The following is a 15,857-nucleotide window of genomic DNA, read 5'->3' as shown; positions in this document are numbered from 1 at the left end:
GGAGTAAGTGTGCTGAGGCCGCAGGTGGGCCTACAGAAGGACGGAGCTTTTGTGAGGGCAAAGGTCAAGTGTATTTGATTAAAAAATGAACAAAAAATAAAAGAAGAAGGAATCAAATGTAACAACAGCAAAGGCAGTGTCATGATTTTAGCTACAACTGAGGAGTTGGCACAGTTTTCACTAGAGCCGGTCCTGGGGGATCACCCCCTCAACACACACGTTTTTCCTCTCTTCTCTGCCCCTAAACACAGCTGGTGGTGGGAGGGTAGAGAGACCAGGGAGAAGCCCCCTTGATCTCCTTCTAGGAGGAGAGCAGGCAGGAAGCAAGGTCACTGCTGGGAACTGGGGCAGATGGTGTGCCTGGGGCAGGGAGTGGGGACAAGGAAGCTCATGGAAACCAGAAGTCTCAGGGTGGGGGCTGCGGTGGGGTTGAAGGCTAAGGACAGCACCATGAAGGCCAGCCTGGTCACCAACAACCCAGAGAGCTTCAAGACAGAGGCAGCCCTGTCACCTGCTCTGAGCAGAGCTTCAAACACGAAAACTATCTTCAGACTGGGGCTCCCTGAGGATGGGGATGTGTCTCCCCTCAGACTGGGGCCCCCTGAGGGCAGGGCTGTGTCTCCCCTCAGAATAGGGCTCCCTGAGGGCAGGGCTATGTCTTCCCCTCAGACTGGGGCTCCCTGAGGGCAGGGCTGTGTCTCCCATCAGACTGGAGCTCCCTGAGGGCAGGACAGTGTCTCTCCCCTCAGACTGGGGCTCCCTGAGGCCAAGGCTGTGTCTCCTCTCAGACTGGGGCTCCCTGAGGACAGGGCTGTGTCTCCCCTCAGACTGGGGCTCCCTGAGGGCAGGGCTGTGTCTCCCCCTCAGACTGAGGCCCCCTGAGGGCAGGGCTGGCTCTCCTCAGACTGGGGCTCCCTGAGGGCAGGGCTGTGTCTCCCCTCAGCCTGGGGGCTCCCTGAGGGCAGGGCTGTGTCTCCCCTCAGACTGGGGCTCCCTGAGGGCCGGGCTGTGTCCCCCCTCAGACTGGGGCCCCCTGAGGGCAGGGCTGTCTCTCTCTCTCTCCCCTCAGATAGAGGGGTTCCTGACAACAGGGATCCTCTGCCTTCTCCCTGCTCCAGCTCAGGGTCTCCAAATACTGCTCACCCCCACCCCCAACACACACAGCACGCACTACCCAGACCTCTGCTCTCTCCCCACTTGGTGTCTCTGGAAGCCACTGCTGTGCCAGGCTTTGGGTGGTGGTGCAGGGTGGGGGGACATGTGGAACACAGAAGGACACAGCCCTGGCCTGAGAGAGTCCCCAGACTATTTGGGGGTGAGGTGGGGTCAAATGCTTTGCAGGACCTAACAGAGAAGGCTATGGTGAAAGTGCTCCGGGAGTGGTTCGGGCAGGGCTCAGTGTAGATGGAGAGCCCTGGGGGACCCTGGGGACGGAGCTGGGGGTAAAGCAAGGGTGGGTGGGGGAAAGACTGGGCTGGCAAGGGCAGAGGGTGGGCATTTCAGCAGGAGGGCTCAGCAGGGACAAAGTTGCAGAAGTGGGGACACTGATGCTCTGGGGAGCTGAGGAAAGCCTTGAACTGAGGTTCAGGAAGAGTTTCTAGACCAGGGAGAGAGCGGTGGGCTGCACCTGGGACAGATGTGAGGCTCTGGTCTGGGACAACGCTGGGGGCCATGCAGTCTGAGGGGGGAGTGCAGCAGTGCCCAGGTGCCCAGGTGACACAGAGGAGGGGGAACAGCCCTGGCTTTGGGCTCAGATCCGCGCCTGATCCTGGCTCCCCCATAGATTAAGGTTGTGATCTTGTGTAAAAGTTCTAAGTTCGAGCCTCAGCTTACACAGGTGCCACATGGGAATAATAATAGACCCTACCCTCCAGGATTGTTGTGAGAATTAAGTGAGTTAATGCTTAGAACGGCCCCTGGCACATGGAAAATGCATAGTCAGTGGCAGCCGTTCTCAAGATTTCTGCTGGCAGAGTGGACCACCGGGCAGCCTGGCTTCCTGGGGAATCTGGGCCCCTCCCCTCCCACACTTCTAGGATCAACAGACTCCCAGAAGGAAGAAATGAACATATTTTCATGCCCAAGGACCAATCATTCTGCTCAACTTGTGACATCTTCCAGCAGCAACCACAGCCAGTGTCAAAGCCAAGTGGCGACACTCGGGACTCCATGCCCATGGGCAGGGAACTGTGAGGAGGGGCAAGGCCCTGGCCACCAACCCCTGCCCCATTTCGTCCTCCTGTGACATTTGTCCCTGCTGCAAGCCGCTGGGTGGTGGGGAGGACACTGTGGCGGATGCCCCTGCCCTCACAGGGCAGCAGAGCTGGCCCAGAGAACAAGGCAGCCATGAGGGGCGTAAGAGGCCAGAGTGAGGGTAGGCCGGCAGATTGTAGAATCAGGTCTTGCCAGGCTTCATGCGGTCTCTCTGAGGGGGACGAAGATGAACGGGGACAATGCCTGGGGTAGAGCTTACAGTAAGGAGGGGGTGGATTCAGGAGTTTGAGGAGGAAGCAGGTGGTGAGGAAGAGGATGCCAGGAGAGAGTGGTGTGCAGGAGAGAGCACTGGACAAAGAGTCACGAGTCCTTGGTTTAAATCCCAGCTCTGTCTGTTCAAGTGGGACTGATGGGACACGTTTTAATCTTTTGGGGCCTAAGTTTCCTCATCTTAAAACGGGCATATCATTATCCTGAGAGAGTTACTGTAGAGATCCAGCAAGACAAAGTAGGTGAAAATCTTCATGAATTATTAAGCCCTGTACAAGTGGGCCGTGTTGGAAGGAGGACGAGCAGAAGGAGAAGAATACAGATGGAGTGGTCGCTCTCAAGACCTTGGCCTCCCTGGCCCACTGAGGTGGGAAAAATGGAAGAGGGCATCCCAAGAGGAGAAAGCGGGCTCCAAGGACGACTGCTGGGACCTCCCAACTTGATGCAGCCCTTCACCTTCCCCAGCGGCTCCTCCCAGGACCCCTAGCCTCCTTCCCCTCTGCCCACCTCCCAGAGCTCAAACCATCACCCCATCACCGCTGGCCCCGGAGCCCTGCAGGGGTGGGGTGGCCGGATCCCTGGCTCTTTGACGTCATTTTTTTTTTTTCTTAAGGGCTTTAGATATCTGAGCAGAAGGGCAGGGCAAAGAAAACTGTACACACGTTCCCACATGTGTAAGAACCCTCACATGGATACACGGTCACACACACTATCACACACACTGTCCAGCACATTCTTACATACTGACACACTGACACAGAGCCTCTCTCACACACACAAACACACAGACTGTCAGGCACACACTCACATGCTGAGACATTGCCCCTCAGTGCACACACACACAGACCCCTTGACTGATGTATACTCAGCTCACACTGTCACACACACACATCCAGAGAAAGAGCCACACATTCTGTCACAAGCACACCATCTCTCACCCACACATGGACACATACTGGCAGACACCCGTTCACACACTAAGGTGTCACACACACACATATACACACACACATAGACCTTCCCATAGACACAGTATCTCACACGGGGACACAAACACATATACACTGTCAGACACACAATGACATGCTGAGATGTTTCACACAAGTGACTCTCACACAGACAGACTGTCACATACAGGGTCACGTACAAATACAGAGAAACGGGGGCTCATATAGCCCACCCCCATCTCCCGTGGTCTGTCTCTCTCTACCTATCTCTGTCACTGTATCTCTATATCTCTGTATTTGTCTATCACACACACACACACACACACACACACACACACACACACAGAGGAATCTGCCCAGGGGCAGGCTGCAGCTAAGGAAGGGCCTGTTTTTCCTCAGAGCAAGACATCCGAGAGCAGGATGCGGTTTCTTGGTTGCTCCTGCCCAGGGTCTATGTCCAGGAGGGAGCCCAGCTCATAATAAAGTCCATACGGATGGCTACGCCCCCTGGCCTCCAACCACCCTTCACTAGAGCGCAGAGGCATGGGGCGACCAATGGCCTCTCTCCCAGCCCTGTTCTGCAGCCCGGAGAGGCTTCCAGATTCCCAAGTGACTAAAGCTGCCACTTCAGGGTGCCAGTGTCTCAGTCCTCTCCATAACCCCATGTGGTAGAGCTTGTGATCCCTATTTACAGATGAGGAGACTGAGGCTCGGGATGGTCAAGTGTCCTACCCAAGATCACCAGCCAACAGCAGACCTGACACTTGAACCCAGTTTTGTCTGGTTCTAATTTGGGGTGTCAAAGGCTTGCCGGTCTCCTCAGTAGAGCAGCTCCCTCACAGGATTTTGGGGAGGAATAGAGGAATAGAGAAGGGGGGTGGTCCCTCCCAGCAACAAGAAAGGAGTGGCCTAGCTCCCCTTCTTCAGAGGTCAGTTCAGCCATCTACCCGCCTGCAGGGAAGCGGCTCCCAGCCTGGCCAGACCTGAGAGTGGACAGGACAAGTGGGTATTAGGCACCAGCCCAGCCCTGCACCCCTTTCTCTTCTCTGTTCCTGAAGTGCTGGGTCACCTTACACAAAGAACTCTCTTTTTCTGAGCTTTTGTCCTCCCATCAGTGACATGGAGGGAGTAACTCCAGTCTTGCAACCTCACGAACAGAAACTAGAAGGCAAAATTCACCATTTTTTAGCTTCTTATACATGGACATGAAGTTGTGTCACAATCATTGCAGTCTAACCTCAAAGCCCCTGTCGCTCAGGTCTCTGCGGCAGCCAGGGGTGCTCAGTGCCCCTGAACAAGAGCATCCCCCGAAGCCCCACCCTCCCTGCTCAGAGCCCATCTCCTCCCGCTGCCCTGCTCGGTCATCCCAGGCCTCTCATGGCCCCAGGATATTCAGCTCTTGCCTCAGGCCCAGGGCTGAGAAATAACGAGGACAGAAGGAGGGGCAGGTTCAAGAAGCCCGACTCCTCTGGGAAAGAGAACTCTGGGGAGGAGACAAGCAGCTTCCAGAACCTTTCCACTTCCCTTTCCTCTCTTCCCTTAATCCATACTGGGTCTGCAAACTTGGCCTGGAGCAGGATGGGACCAGGTAGCAGAGCCTTCCACCTCCATCCCATGCCAGCCTGGAGGAGGAGGTGAAGGTGACAGAGAAGTGGGTAACGGGTCTGCGGTCCTGGCTCCCAAAAGATCCCAACTACACCAGGGAAGCCAAGGCCTGGCTGGGGTGTTGGGGGAAGGTGCCATGGCAGGGAGGGTGTCTCCTGGGGCTAGGGGCAGTAGCTGGGCTAGGGGACAAGGAGAGGGAGAGAATGAGTCTAGAAAAGAATTTGGGGACTGAAAATGGGCTGGCACCTTAGCTGGGAGGCACATCTGTCCACATCTGGATTCTCAGCCAGGGGTGGAGTCAGCCGTCACCAAGGCAATGGCCCCTCGTCCAGCACCAATTTCAAGGCCTGCACAGGCCCACTGCCCAAAGCTCTCCATTATTTAGGTCCAGGGGTAGGAGTGGGAAGCAATGGGACAAGACAGTTCCCTGACACAGGATAGTCCACCCCAGCCTCACCTCCCCTCTGCCCAAGCATCTCACAGCATCTTTGGACAACTCCCCTCTCCAAAACTGGCTGACCACAGCTCCCAGCCCAGGAGCCTGGGGCAGGAAAGGCAGGAAGGAGAAGAGGACCACAGAGGGAGCTGCAGGGGGCTGCCACCTGTGGTCTGTTCTCCGGTGGCACCAAGGAGGCCAGGGTGCCTCTGCGTGTCCCAGTACGCGCCCTGGTGTGTGTTGTCAACCTGGGGGGTCAGGTGAGTGTGTGAGGGGGGCCTGGTTGCTTCCGGAAGAGCAGTGAGCCTCTTGCGTGTTTGCTGCAGCGGCTGGGGGAAGGGGGGCACTCAAGTTCCATCTGGGAGGTCACAGGGAAGGACAACAAGCCGCCACCGCAGGGTCTCTGGGGCTATGAGTCAAAGGCTGTGCTGAGGGGCCGGGGAGGGGGTAATGGAGCTGGGGGTCCACACTCTGGGCCTCTTCGCCCTCCCAGAGCCTTCTCAGGGTCTTTGACCAACCGGGCGGGTTGAGGGGGTATGCACCGCGGGGGAGGGGTCCGGGGCGTAGAGGGAAAGGTGAGATCGGGGAGGGGGCGAGACCCGGGCGATGCCGGGGCCGCAGACACAGGTTTACGAGGAGAAGGAGTCGGGAAAGTGGTCTGGGGAGAGAGACGCGGCGCAGAAGTCCGCGCAGGGCGGCTGCGGGGCAGCTGATGCCCGGCAGCGGGTCCCCGGCGGCGAGGAAGCGGGCGCCTCGCCGGGGCTGGGACAGTCGTCCGCCGTCCAAGCGCCCACCTCGGCCACCCAGTCCAGGGCGCCCAACTATCCAGTCCCTACTACCGCCAAAGCTTTCTGTTCCCTCCTCCTGCGGTCGCGGAGTTTCGCTCAAGTCCCGCCGCCCCTGCCAGGACACTGCGCCTGCAGCCCGCAGCGCCACCTGCCTCCCCCTTCCCCGGGGTCCGCGGGGCTCACCTGGGGGCGGGGGCCGGCCCTGCCCAGCGCCCCGAGCAGCAGGAGCGCGAGGCGGAGCGGGCCGGGGGCGCCGGCCATGGCGGGGCGCTCAGCACCGGGCCATCGCTGCCACCTGCGGAACCGCGCGCGGCGACTAATCCCGGGCGGGTGGCGGGCGGCGGGCGCCAGGGGAGGAGCCGGCGCGGGGCCGCCCCGCCCGCGGGGGGGGCCGGGCGGGGTCCCGGGTCTTCCGCCCCGGCCGTCGGAGGTCACCGGGCCGCCCCGCCGCGTCCTCACCCCGTCCCGGGCCGGGAGGCACCGGGCCCCGCGCTCCGGGAGGGCGCCGCGCGGGGTTGGGAAGCGCAAGACCCGGGCCGTCGGCTCTGAGCGCCGCCGGGGCGCTTGCCCTGCCCCCCACCCCCGCACCCCGAACCTCCTCCCAGGTTCCCCTGGCTAAGGAAAGCCAATCCACTCCCCCCTATTCAGGGTACTGCAAAGGAAACTGAGGCCGGAGGAGCGCATGGGACTTGTCCAAGGTCGCACTGCTTGTCAGACCCCTCCCGGAAAGTGTAACCCCAAGAGCTGCGAATGACTAGTAAGAAAGATCCACCCAGCGGGGTTACCCCCTTCCCAAGTCCTCTCCTCATTCCCGGGATCTGTCCCGAAGGCAGTCCTGGGACAGCCAAGGTTGGGGGCAGGAGTGGGGAGACAACGACAAATGGAACAATGGAACCCGGAGGGCGGGAGGGTCTGAGGTTCCCCCACTCCGGCAGCCCCCACGGCCCTGGCGCTGAATCCCTGGGCTCTTAGAACCCGTGTGCCCCTGTGATGACGTGTGCCCAAGCTGTTCTCTGTGCCTCCTGGATCATTGTCTCCCTGCTTTGTGAGGACTCTGTATTTTACCTGCCTTTGTATCCACTCCCACCCCCAAACAGTGAGGGGCAGGGGGTGGGGGCCAGTGGTCCCAGGCCACCCCCAGGTTCCCTTCCTACAGCAAGGCTGTGGCAGAGAGAGTGCAGAGGACACTGACTTTATCTTCCCTTGAGGAGTGGGCGTGGGAAAAGGGGATTACCTGCCCATAGAAAGAACTTTGATGTCACTGTTAGGAAGTGGGGTGGCAGCACCACCACTCAAGGGGCATGTCTGGACCATTCCAAGGGGAAAGGGAGTCTGTGAGAGCAGCTGTTCCTCAGGGAGAGAACAAACCCACTCAAAGCCCTGAGGGAGGTTTGCGCGTGGGGGGAGTGAGGAGGTGGGAGGAGACAGCCAGTGGGAGTCATTTGTTCTCTCCCCTGCCCAGAAGTCAGTCACCTTACTTGTGCCGAGGTTTCGCTTGTTCAGCTGCTTGTGACAGAAAACCCCAAATAGCAATGGCATAACCAAGGGCTCTTTCATGTGAAGCAAGGCCAGAGGTTCAGCCCAGGGCCACAGTGGAGTGGTAGCTCCCTGATCATTAGAGTTCCTGGTTCTTCTAGCTTCTAGAAGAATCATTCTCATGGCCCAAGCCTTCCACCAAATGATCCAAGATGGCTGCTCCGGCTTGGGCCATGGTATCCACATTGCAGCCAGCAGGAAGGAGAAAAAGGAAGAAGATGGGTGCACCTCCACGACAAGGACACCTCCTGAAAGTGGCAGTGGTCGATTCCACACCCATTGGTCAGAACTTAGACACGTGGGCGCTTGCTTCTAGCTGTAAAGGAGGCTGGAGAAAGTACCCTTTATTCCAGGCAGTCACTGGCAAGGTTAAATATTGGGGCTTGTATTACTCTGGAAGAAGGCAAAATATATGGATATAGATATGGATAGAAACACAGGGAAACAACTTGCAGGCTCTGCTATACCAGGGTTGGGGGCTGTGGTGAAGAGGAGAGGAGAGAGGAAAATAAGAGGCTAGAGAACGTATTCAGACAGAACTGGACCTTTACCATGAATTTATCAACCTCCAAATTACGTTTATTCTGTAAATATCTATTGGACACCTGCTATGTGCCAGACACTGAACTAGGTCCTGGGGACAAAGTGGTGATGCTGTCCCTGTCATCAGGAAGATTATATTCTAATGCAGGAGAGAGACATTAAACAATTATTGGAGCCATTTATATTACAATTGCGATAGTGATCAGCACTGCTGTGATAAGCAGATGCTGTTGAAGTCTCGCCCTCAGTGCTCCAAAGACCACTTTCTGTCTGCCAGGGGGCTGTCTCGGACTGGGAGATTTTTGTGTCCAGCCCAGGCAGGGTAGGCACCCCTAGGAGCAGCTCTCAAGAATGAATAGATAGGAGTGGATGCATAAATACCCCAGCTCCTCACCCCTTGGATCAGACGACTCAGAGGTGTGTACCAGTCTCCCAGAGGTCCCAGTGCGATGGAGCCCCAGCCTTCCCCAGAGGTAACCTGCTCAATAATGCCCCCACTGTTGGCCTCTTTCCCTGGCCTGTCTCACTTTCCAACAGTAGGGGACGAGTGCTTCCTGGGGGCAACTCCCAATTAAAAATAAACTACTTGTCCTTAAATCTTGGCCTCAGGATCTGCTTCTGGGAGAGCACAGCTGAAGTCAGTGGGCATATAAATGTATCCAGGGATGGAGGCCGGCCCCCTGAGCCCAGACGTATTTGGGTAGCAGATTATTCAACCTCTCCTTTTGACACCTGGGGGTCCAAGCCTCTGAGTTTGCTCTGATGCTGTCTCTCATCGCAGCGTGTACCACCCTGGGTTATTACTGTTTCCTTCTCTTTAGACCAAGGCTCCGAGAGGGCCAGCATGCCGTATTTCAGCCCCAGCCTCATAAGTGGCCAGTGTTCGCAGACCCTCCTGGTTCAGTCTCTGGGTATGATGGATGATACCTGGTGCCGTGCCCTGCTGCTTCCGTGGATGTGCCCTGCAGCTGCTGGAAGGTTGTGTTTTGGACATTGGGGAGGATTTGTCTCCCGAGCTTGGAAAGTAAATAAGTTTCAGAGTAGGTCCAGGGTATGATTCCTTTTTTTTCTTTAACTTAACTTCTCTCGCTCCCTCTTATCCAGTGTCCTCAAAGATTAGCTTTCTCAAACCCTTATCTGAACTCATCCCTGAGCCTCTCCATTGGTTCCCACCACCCAGGACCATGTCCTCAAAATTCGTTAGCATCTGAGGAGTCTGCTTGGACTGCCCCCAGCTTACCTCCCAGCTGGACCTCTTGCAAGTGCTTCCTCCCACCTCTTTGCTTTTGCACAATCAATCCCCTCTGTCTGAAGTCTCCTCTGTCCCTTTCTCACTCACCTCGCCTGCCTGAACTCCTACTCATGCTTCAGGACCCAGCTCAGGCAGCCCCCTCTCTAAGAAACCTCTCCTCCCCCCACCCCCAACACCCCTTCAAGGCAGCATGGGTGCTCTTGTCAGCAGCAAGACCTCTGGAAGGCTCCCTGAATCATGGTTCTCCTCCAGGATTCCCCAACTCTGCCCACCCTCAGAGCCTCAGGGAAGGAGTCACCCCCACCTGGAAGCTTTCCATGATCCCCTGCCCCAATTCCGCAGGGCCTCCAGTCCCTTGTGCTTACGGCCCTCTGGGCACTTTGGAACCCTCTTGAGTGTTTGCTGGTGAATTTCTCAGTTTGCCCATGGACTCTGAGCCCTGTGAGGGCAGGGGTCTTGTTTTACTCATCTCTACACCCCTAGCGCCCAGTGCAGTGCTTGGCACACACGAGGTGGTCAGTGACTCTGGTTTAAAATAACAAGTGGAATGAACTGAAGCACTCACTGTGTTCTGTCACCGTCCTTATTATGACTTTCCCGCATTAGACTGTGAGTTCCTTGAGGGAAGGGATATGTGCTCGTTCATCTCTGGATATCCAGCATCAGCACAGGCCCAGCACATGGTGCTCAATAACGTTGGTTGCAATTGAAGCGCCTCAATCCACGTGTCCAGTGAAGTGTCTGGAATGTTGAAGGTGCTCAAAAACATAACAGAAGAAGGATGAGCTGGGAGAGGACAGATAATGTACTGGGGAGTACAGTCCTTTCCTCTCCCCACGCTGTTTTCAGGGCCCCTCACTCAGGCCCTGCTATGGTCTGAATTTTGTGTCCCCCCCCCACCACCACCACCAAATTCTTATGTTGAAATCCTAACCCCTAAGGTGATAATATTTGGAGGCGGGGCCTTTGAGAGGTGATTATGTCATGATCGCAGAGCCCTCATAAATGGCATTGGTGCCCTTATAAAAGAGGCTCTGGTGGGGCTGGCCCGGTGGCATAGTGGTTAAGTGCGCACACTCCTCTTGGGTGGCCCAAGGTTTGCGGGTTCAGATCCCGGGCACACATCGATGCACCGCTTGTCAAGCCATGCTGTGGCGGCATCCCATATAAAGTAGAGGAAGATGGTTATGGATGTTAGCCCAGGGCCAACCTTCCTCAGCAAAAAGAGGAGGATTGGCATTGGATGTTAGCTCAGGGCTGATCTTCCTCATGGAAAGAAAAAAAAAAAAGGCCCTGGAGAATTCCCTCTACCCTACCACTGCGTAAGGACACAGAGAGAAAATGGCCACAAATGAACCAGGAGGCAGGCTCTCACCAGACACCAAATCTATTGGTGCTATGATCTTGGACTTCCAGCCTCCAGAACTGTGAGAGAGAAATGTTGGTTGTTTATAAGCCACCAAGTCTATGATATTTTATTATAGCAGCCCAAATGGACTAAGACAGGCCCCCTAGAACTGAGGGCAGGATCAGCTCACGAAGAATGGAGATTTGAATGGATGGAATACCATTTGCTAAACTAATAATAACCGTGAAAGAAAACAATAAGTACCACCTTACTGAGCCCCCACTCTGAGCCAGGTGCTGCTGAATGCTTAGTACGCCCTGATCTCCTCAGGTCTTATGAGCAAGTACTGTTATACCCATTTTGTGGATGAGGAGACTGAGGCTCAGGGATGAAAAGTGAGATGCTCATAGAACAGTGCTGGCATTCATCCTGGGTCCACTTGCACCCAAAGCGGTGCAGCAGCTCCTGACGAGCAGCTGGATCTGTGGCAGTGCGGAGGGTGCACTGCCAGCTCTGCCAGCCTGTCTCGGGAGCACCTCCCCTGACTCCTTCCTCCATAGCCCAGAGCCCTGGGTCCTGCTCCTTGCCCTCATGCCCAAAGCTTCTCCTGTGGCCCTAAAGTGGGGTACCCTCAGCTTCCACTAAGAAAACTTGGTCATCCTCAGAAATGAGAATGGGAGCAACTGATATGTGCCCCTGAGGAAAAGATGCTGCAAGTCCCCGTCCCTGCGGAGACGGACCCGAGAGCAGGCCACTCCCCGCCGCCTTTGTCCCTGGCTGAGGAAAACCCTCTCCTTAGGAGGAAAACCCTCTCCTTAGTAGGAAGACCTGGCTAGTGGGCAGGACAGACTCTTTTATTTGGGGGAAGGAGGGGAAGGCGGGGGGCGGAGGCAGAGAGAACAGAGACAGAGAGAAAAAGGGAAGGAAAGAGAGGGGAGAGAAGAAAGAATTGTTTAAAAAAGGCAGACATCTCTTGCCCGTATAATTCAGGTTTCTTTCCAAGCTGCAAGTTCCTAAGAAACTTGTTTATTTTCTAAAGCTCAAGGCCACATCCCTCATCTGGGGGACCAGATGAGGAAAGGGCCAACATCTTTTAGCCTAATATAAACGCACGTGCACACACACGGCTACACACAGATCTTAGAGTGTGTCAGTCTTGGGTTCAAATCCAGTGCACTCACTCACTGAATATCTCTGAGCCTCGGTCTCACAATCTGTAAAATGGGGATTATAATAAAGGCCACCATTTGCTGAGCACCTGCCTTGAGCCAGGTGCTGTTCCAGGAGCCGTGTGAGTGTTACTTCATTTAATGCTCACCGTCGCCCTCACCCTAGTCATCATCATCAGAGTCTGAAGACTTGCTGCTGGGAAAAGGCACAGACTGCAGGAACAGCCCCAGGAATCCGCCTTCTGCAGGAGCCAGGAGAACCTGGCTGCCAGCAGCTCCCAGGGGCGAAAGAGTGTGTCATGGAGGCTGCCTCTGTGGGCCAGAGCTCCACCCCCCCCCCACCTCCTGCTTCTCTTCTTGGACCCCGCCCTCTGTCCTCTGACCCAGCGCTTCCAGGAGCATCCCTGGGTTGTGAAGTGGGATCACTTTTATCTCCACTTTACAAATGAGGACTCTGAAGCACAGAGCAGTGAAATAACTTGCCCAAGATGGCTCAAGATAGCCTAAGAGAGCCTGGATGCAAAGCCATCCAGACTCTGCGTACTGACGGCATAGCACACGTTCACGCCCTGGTAGAATGGTGTCACTATTAGAAACAGCACTTGCCCAGAACCTGGCACAAATAAGTCTTCAGTAAATGGCAGCGTTAACACCGCTAATATTCCCCACGGCCCTCCCTCTTCCCGGCTGTCGTCACACCAGCTGTGCCAGGTCTTAACAAGGCGGCAGGTACAGCTGCTAATGCACAGGGGTCAGGCTCAGTACATCCCTTCCCGGCCCACGTCTGGGTGAGGGAGGAGGCCGGCTGGATCAAAGAGGCCCTTCCCCCTGTGCAGTGCCACCATCACTGCCCCCCAGTCGCCAACCCAGCCGAGTTTCCCTGGTGCTGGGCCCTATCCAGCTCTGGGCAGTCAGCTGGGGAGGATTTACAGCCTCTTGAGCTACAGTGATTATTGCTCCCTTGGGCGGATGCAGCACACCGTATTTCCAAAGTGTCACAGCATCGTTTTCAAAACTGACTCCTTTGTTGAGAGAACCAAAGTCAGTGGGATCACTCCCACTTCCCAGGGAGGAAAACTGAGTCCCACAAGAGTCAGAGGATTAGCTTGAGGTCACTTAGCAAGGTGTTGGCAGGGTTGGTGTACCTCTAGACAAGGAAGAGAAGAAAATGAAGTGAGAACAGCCGAGTTCCTCTCTCTCCTTCACATGGCGACTCTGGCCAGAAATGATGGGAGCTCCCTCCACCTCCCTAGAGGGATTGGTGTCAGCAGTGGGGAGAAGAGAACCCAGAGGAGGGAGGGAGTCGGGGGAAGGGGGTTTGGTAAGGGTGGTAGAACGAGCGAGGGTGGCAGGTGCCCTGAGAGCCACGTATTCTCTTCTTTTGGTGAGAAGATTGTGTGGCAGAGCTGGCTGAACTGCTCCCCAAATTTGGGCACATGGCATGTGTTAGTTTCCTGGGGCTGCCATAACAAAGTACCACAAACTAGGTGGCTTAAACGGAAATTTATTGTCTCAGGGTTCTGGAAGGCTGGAGGTCCTTCAAAGTGTCGGCAGGGTTGGTTCCTTCTGAGGGCTGAGAAGGAGAATCTGTTCCAGGCCTTTCTCCTAGCTTCAAGGCGTTCCTTGGCATGTAGATGGCATTCTCCCTGTGTCTTCACAATGTCTTCCCTCTGTGTGTGTCTCCCTGTGTCCAAATCGCTCTTTTGTATAAGGATGCCAGTCATATTGGATTAATGATCTTATTTTAACTTGATTACCTCTGTAAAGACCCCATTTCCAAACAAGGTCACTTTCTAAGGTACTAAGAGTTAGAACTTCAAGATATCTTTTTGGGAGGGGACAAGATTCAACCCATAATACACCAAGATCACATTTCTTGATGTTTAGTGTGGCCGTTGGAATGTGGAGGAAAGTGGTATAGGCCACCTGCAGGCTTGGCCCATAAAACCTCCCACACAATCCTCTGTACCCTCTCCTCCTCCATCTACCAGCAGGACACAGATGATCCAGTGGAGAACTCCAAGGCCCCAGGGGACTGTGGAACCACAAGACAGAAGGAGCCTGGGTCTCTGAATAACTGTGTGGAGCAGAATTTCCTGCTGACCTGCATTGGATTTATCGTGTTAAGCCACTGAGGTTCAGACACTGTTTGTATCTGCAGTTAGCCTACCCTGACAAACACAGTTAGCATGTGTGCCTGAGCTGGTCTGGGGGCAGGGTGAGTTAGTCTAGGCAGAGGGCTTCTGAAGGTCCCCTCTTTGTAGCTGCATTTAGGTGAATGGGCCTCCTCACTCTAGGCCCATCTCCTCCTCCTCTGCACCCCTCGCCTTCATCAGTGGATGGCAGCATCGGAAAGGGGATTCTGGGTCTGTGTGGCTATGGCTCCTGGGCTTGGGGCGCAGACCTATTTGTTCTTATCCATCTGGCTCCTCTCTATCCCTCACCCTGGCTGTCCCCACCTGTCTGCCTTTTTCTCTGGAGAAAAGGTGGGGGGCCAGGGAAGGGGTGGTTATGTCAGAGCCCACACTGTCCCTTCATAGAATTAAAGTGCTGTAGGGAGAGAGGAAATGTGCTGAATTCCACACATTTGGAAATCAAACAAAAAGGAAGCATCACACGGGCCTTCTCATCGTAGCCTTTCAGCGCCTCCGTCATGGCTGAGAAACCCACTGTGACCGAAATGAGAAATGAAACCAGCATCAACCCGAGTCTAAAATAAGAGGTGTCCTCAGACTGACATGCTAACAGCAAGCAGCAGAGAGGCCTGTGGGGCCCCAGAGGTTCTCTCTGAAAAGAATGCTCTGGAGCCCGGGTGAGGAAGCTGTCACTGGCTTTCAGGAGCCAGGATCACCTCGAGGGCTGAGTCAACGTCACTATAAAGACTTGTCAGAGTCCCCCGAGGCAAGAAGGATGAGCATGTAGGGGCAGGCAAGACCTCCCAGCAACAGCCTGACTCTCATCCAGGAGCCTTCTGGATCTCTCTCCCTGACACACTCAGGCTGGACAAAATCTCCTTTAGTTCTGCGTAAAGGGAATGTGGTAACCCACTCACTTTCTTCTCCTAAATAATAGAAAACAAATGCTAAATGGAAAATCTGAACATTTCTGGGCTGACTCCTCCCAGTTACCTGCACCACTGCGACTTGGTTCTCTGAGTGTGGGCTCGGTGGTCATCTCTGGCCACCTAGGACCTCATGGGTCACACCCAGGATCTGGCTTGAAGAAGCTGCAGCCATCTAGGACCGACCCTGCAGATGTCTCCTACACCTCCACAGGATCACAGCCCAGAAGTTTCCACTCCCGTCTCTGGTCATTTCTCTCAGTCCCGTCTGACTAGTGACATGGTAACACTTCAGAGTTTGAGACTGGCCTATGGTTGGGGGAAGCTCAGAGTCTCCCTCTGTTGTTGGAGTCTGACCTCTGGACTTGGCCTCAAGTGGCCCTGCAGTTTTGCCCAGCAGGTGACATTTTCCAAGGACCCAGTCTATTTCATTCTTTCCCCTCACAAGGCCAGCTTAAGAGTCACTTCCTTCCCTGTTCTGAAAGCCCTCGCTCCCAAAGCACTCAACGAGGCTCTGGTTTCTGGCTCATTTGCCAAACGGGATGGCAAACAAAGCTGATGAACCTAGCCAGCACCTAATGGCTCAGATGTCCAATCCCCCACCATCCAGTTGTTTCTCAGGGAGAGCTCCTCGGGGGGAGTGGGCTCACAGAATTAATTCCAAGCACGGCAATTTTGCCATATGAAA

General features: G+C 55.4%; 1 protein-coding gene across 1 annotated transcript in view; it reads right to left on the bottom strand.

Annotated features, from left to right (window-relative positions):
• The window catches only part of GLP1R (glucagon like peptide 1 receptor), a 32,295-nt gene extending 28,991 nt beyond the window's left edge, over positions 1 to 3,304 (bottom strand). The window contains exon 1 of the mRNA XM_087437823.1: positions 3,293 to 3,304. Coding sequence (XP_087293949.1) covers positions 3,293 to 3,304 — 12 coding nt within the window. The remainder of the gene's footprint in view (positions 1 to 3,292) is intronic.
• Positions 3,305 to 15,857: the final 12,553 nt, after the last annotated feature.

This window comes from Ceratotherium simum, chromosome 13 (genome assembly GCF_057802395.1).
Source record: "Ceratotherium simum simum isolate JZ-2026a chromosome 13, ASM5780239v1, whole genome shotgun sequence".
Lineage (NCBI taxonomy): Eukaryota > Metazoa > Chordata > Mammalia > Perissodactyla > Rhinocerotidae > Ceratotherium > Ceratotherium simum.
Note: the sequence above shows the minus strand (reverse complement) of the source record. Positions and strands in the feature narration are given on the sequence as shown.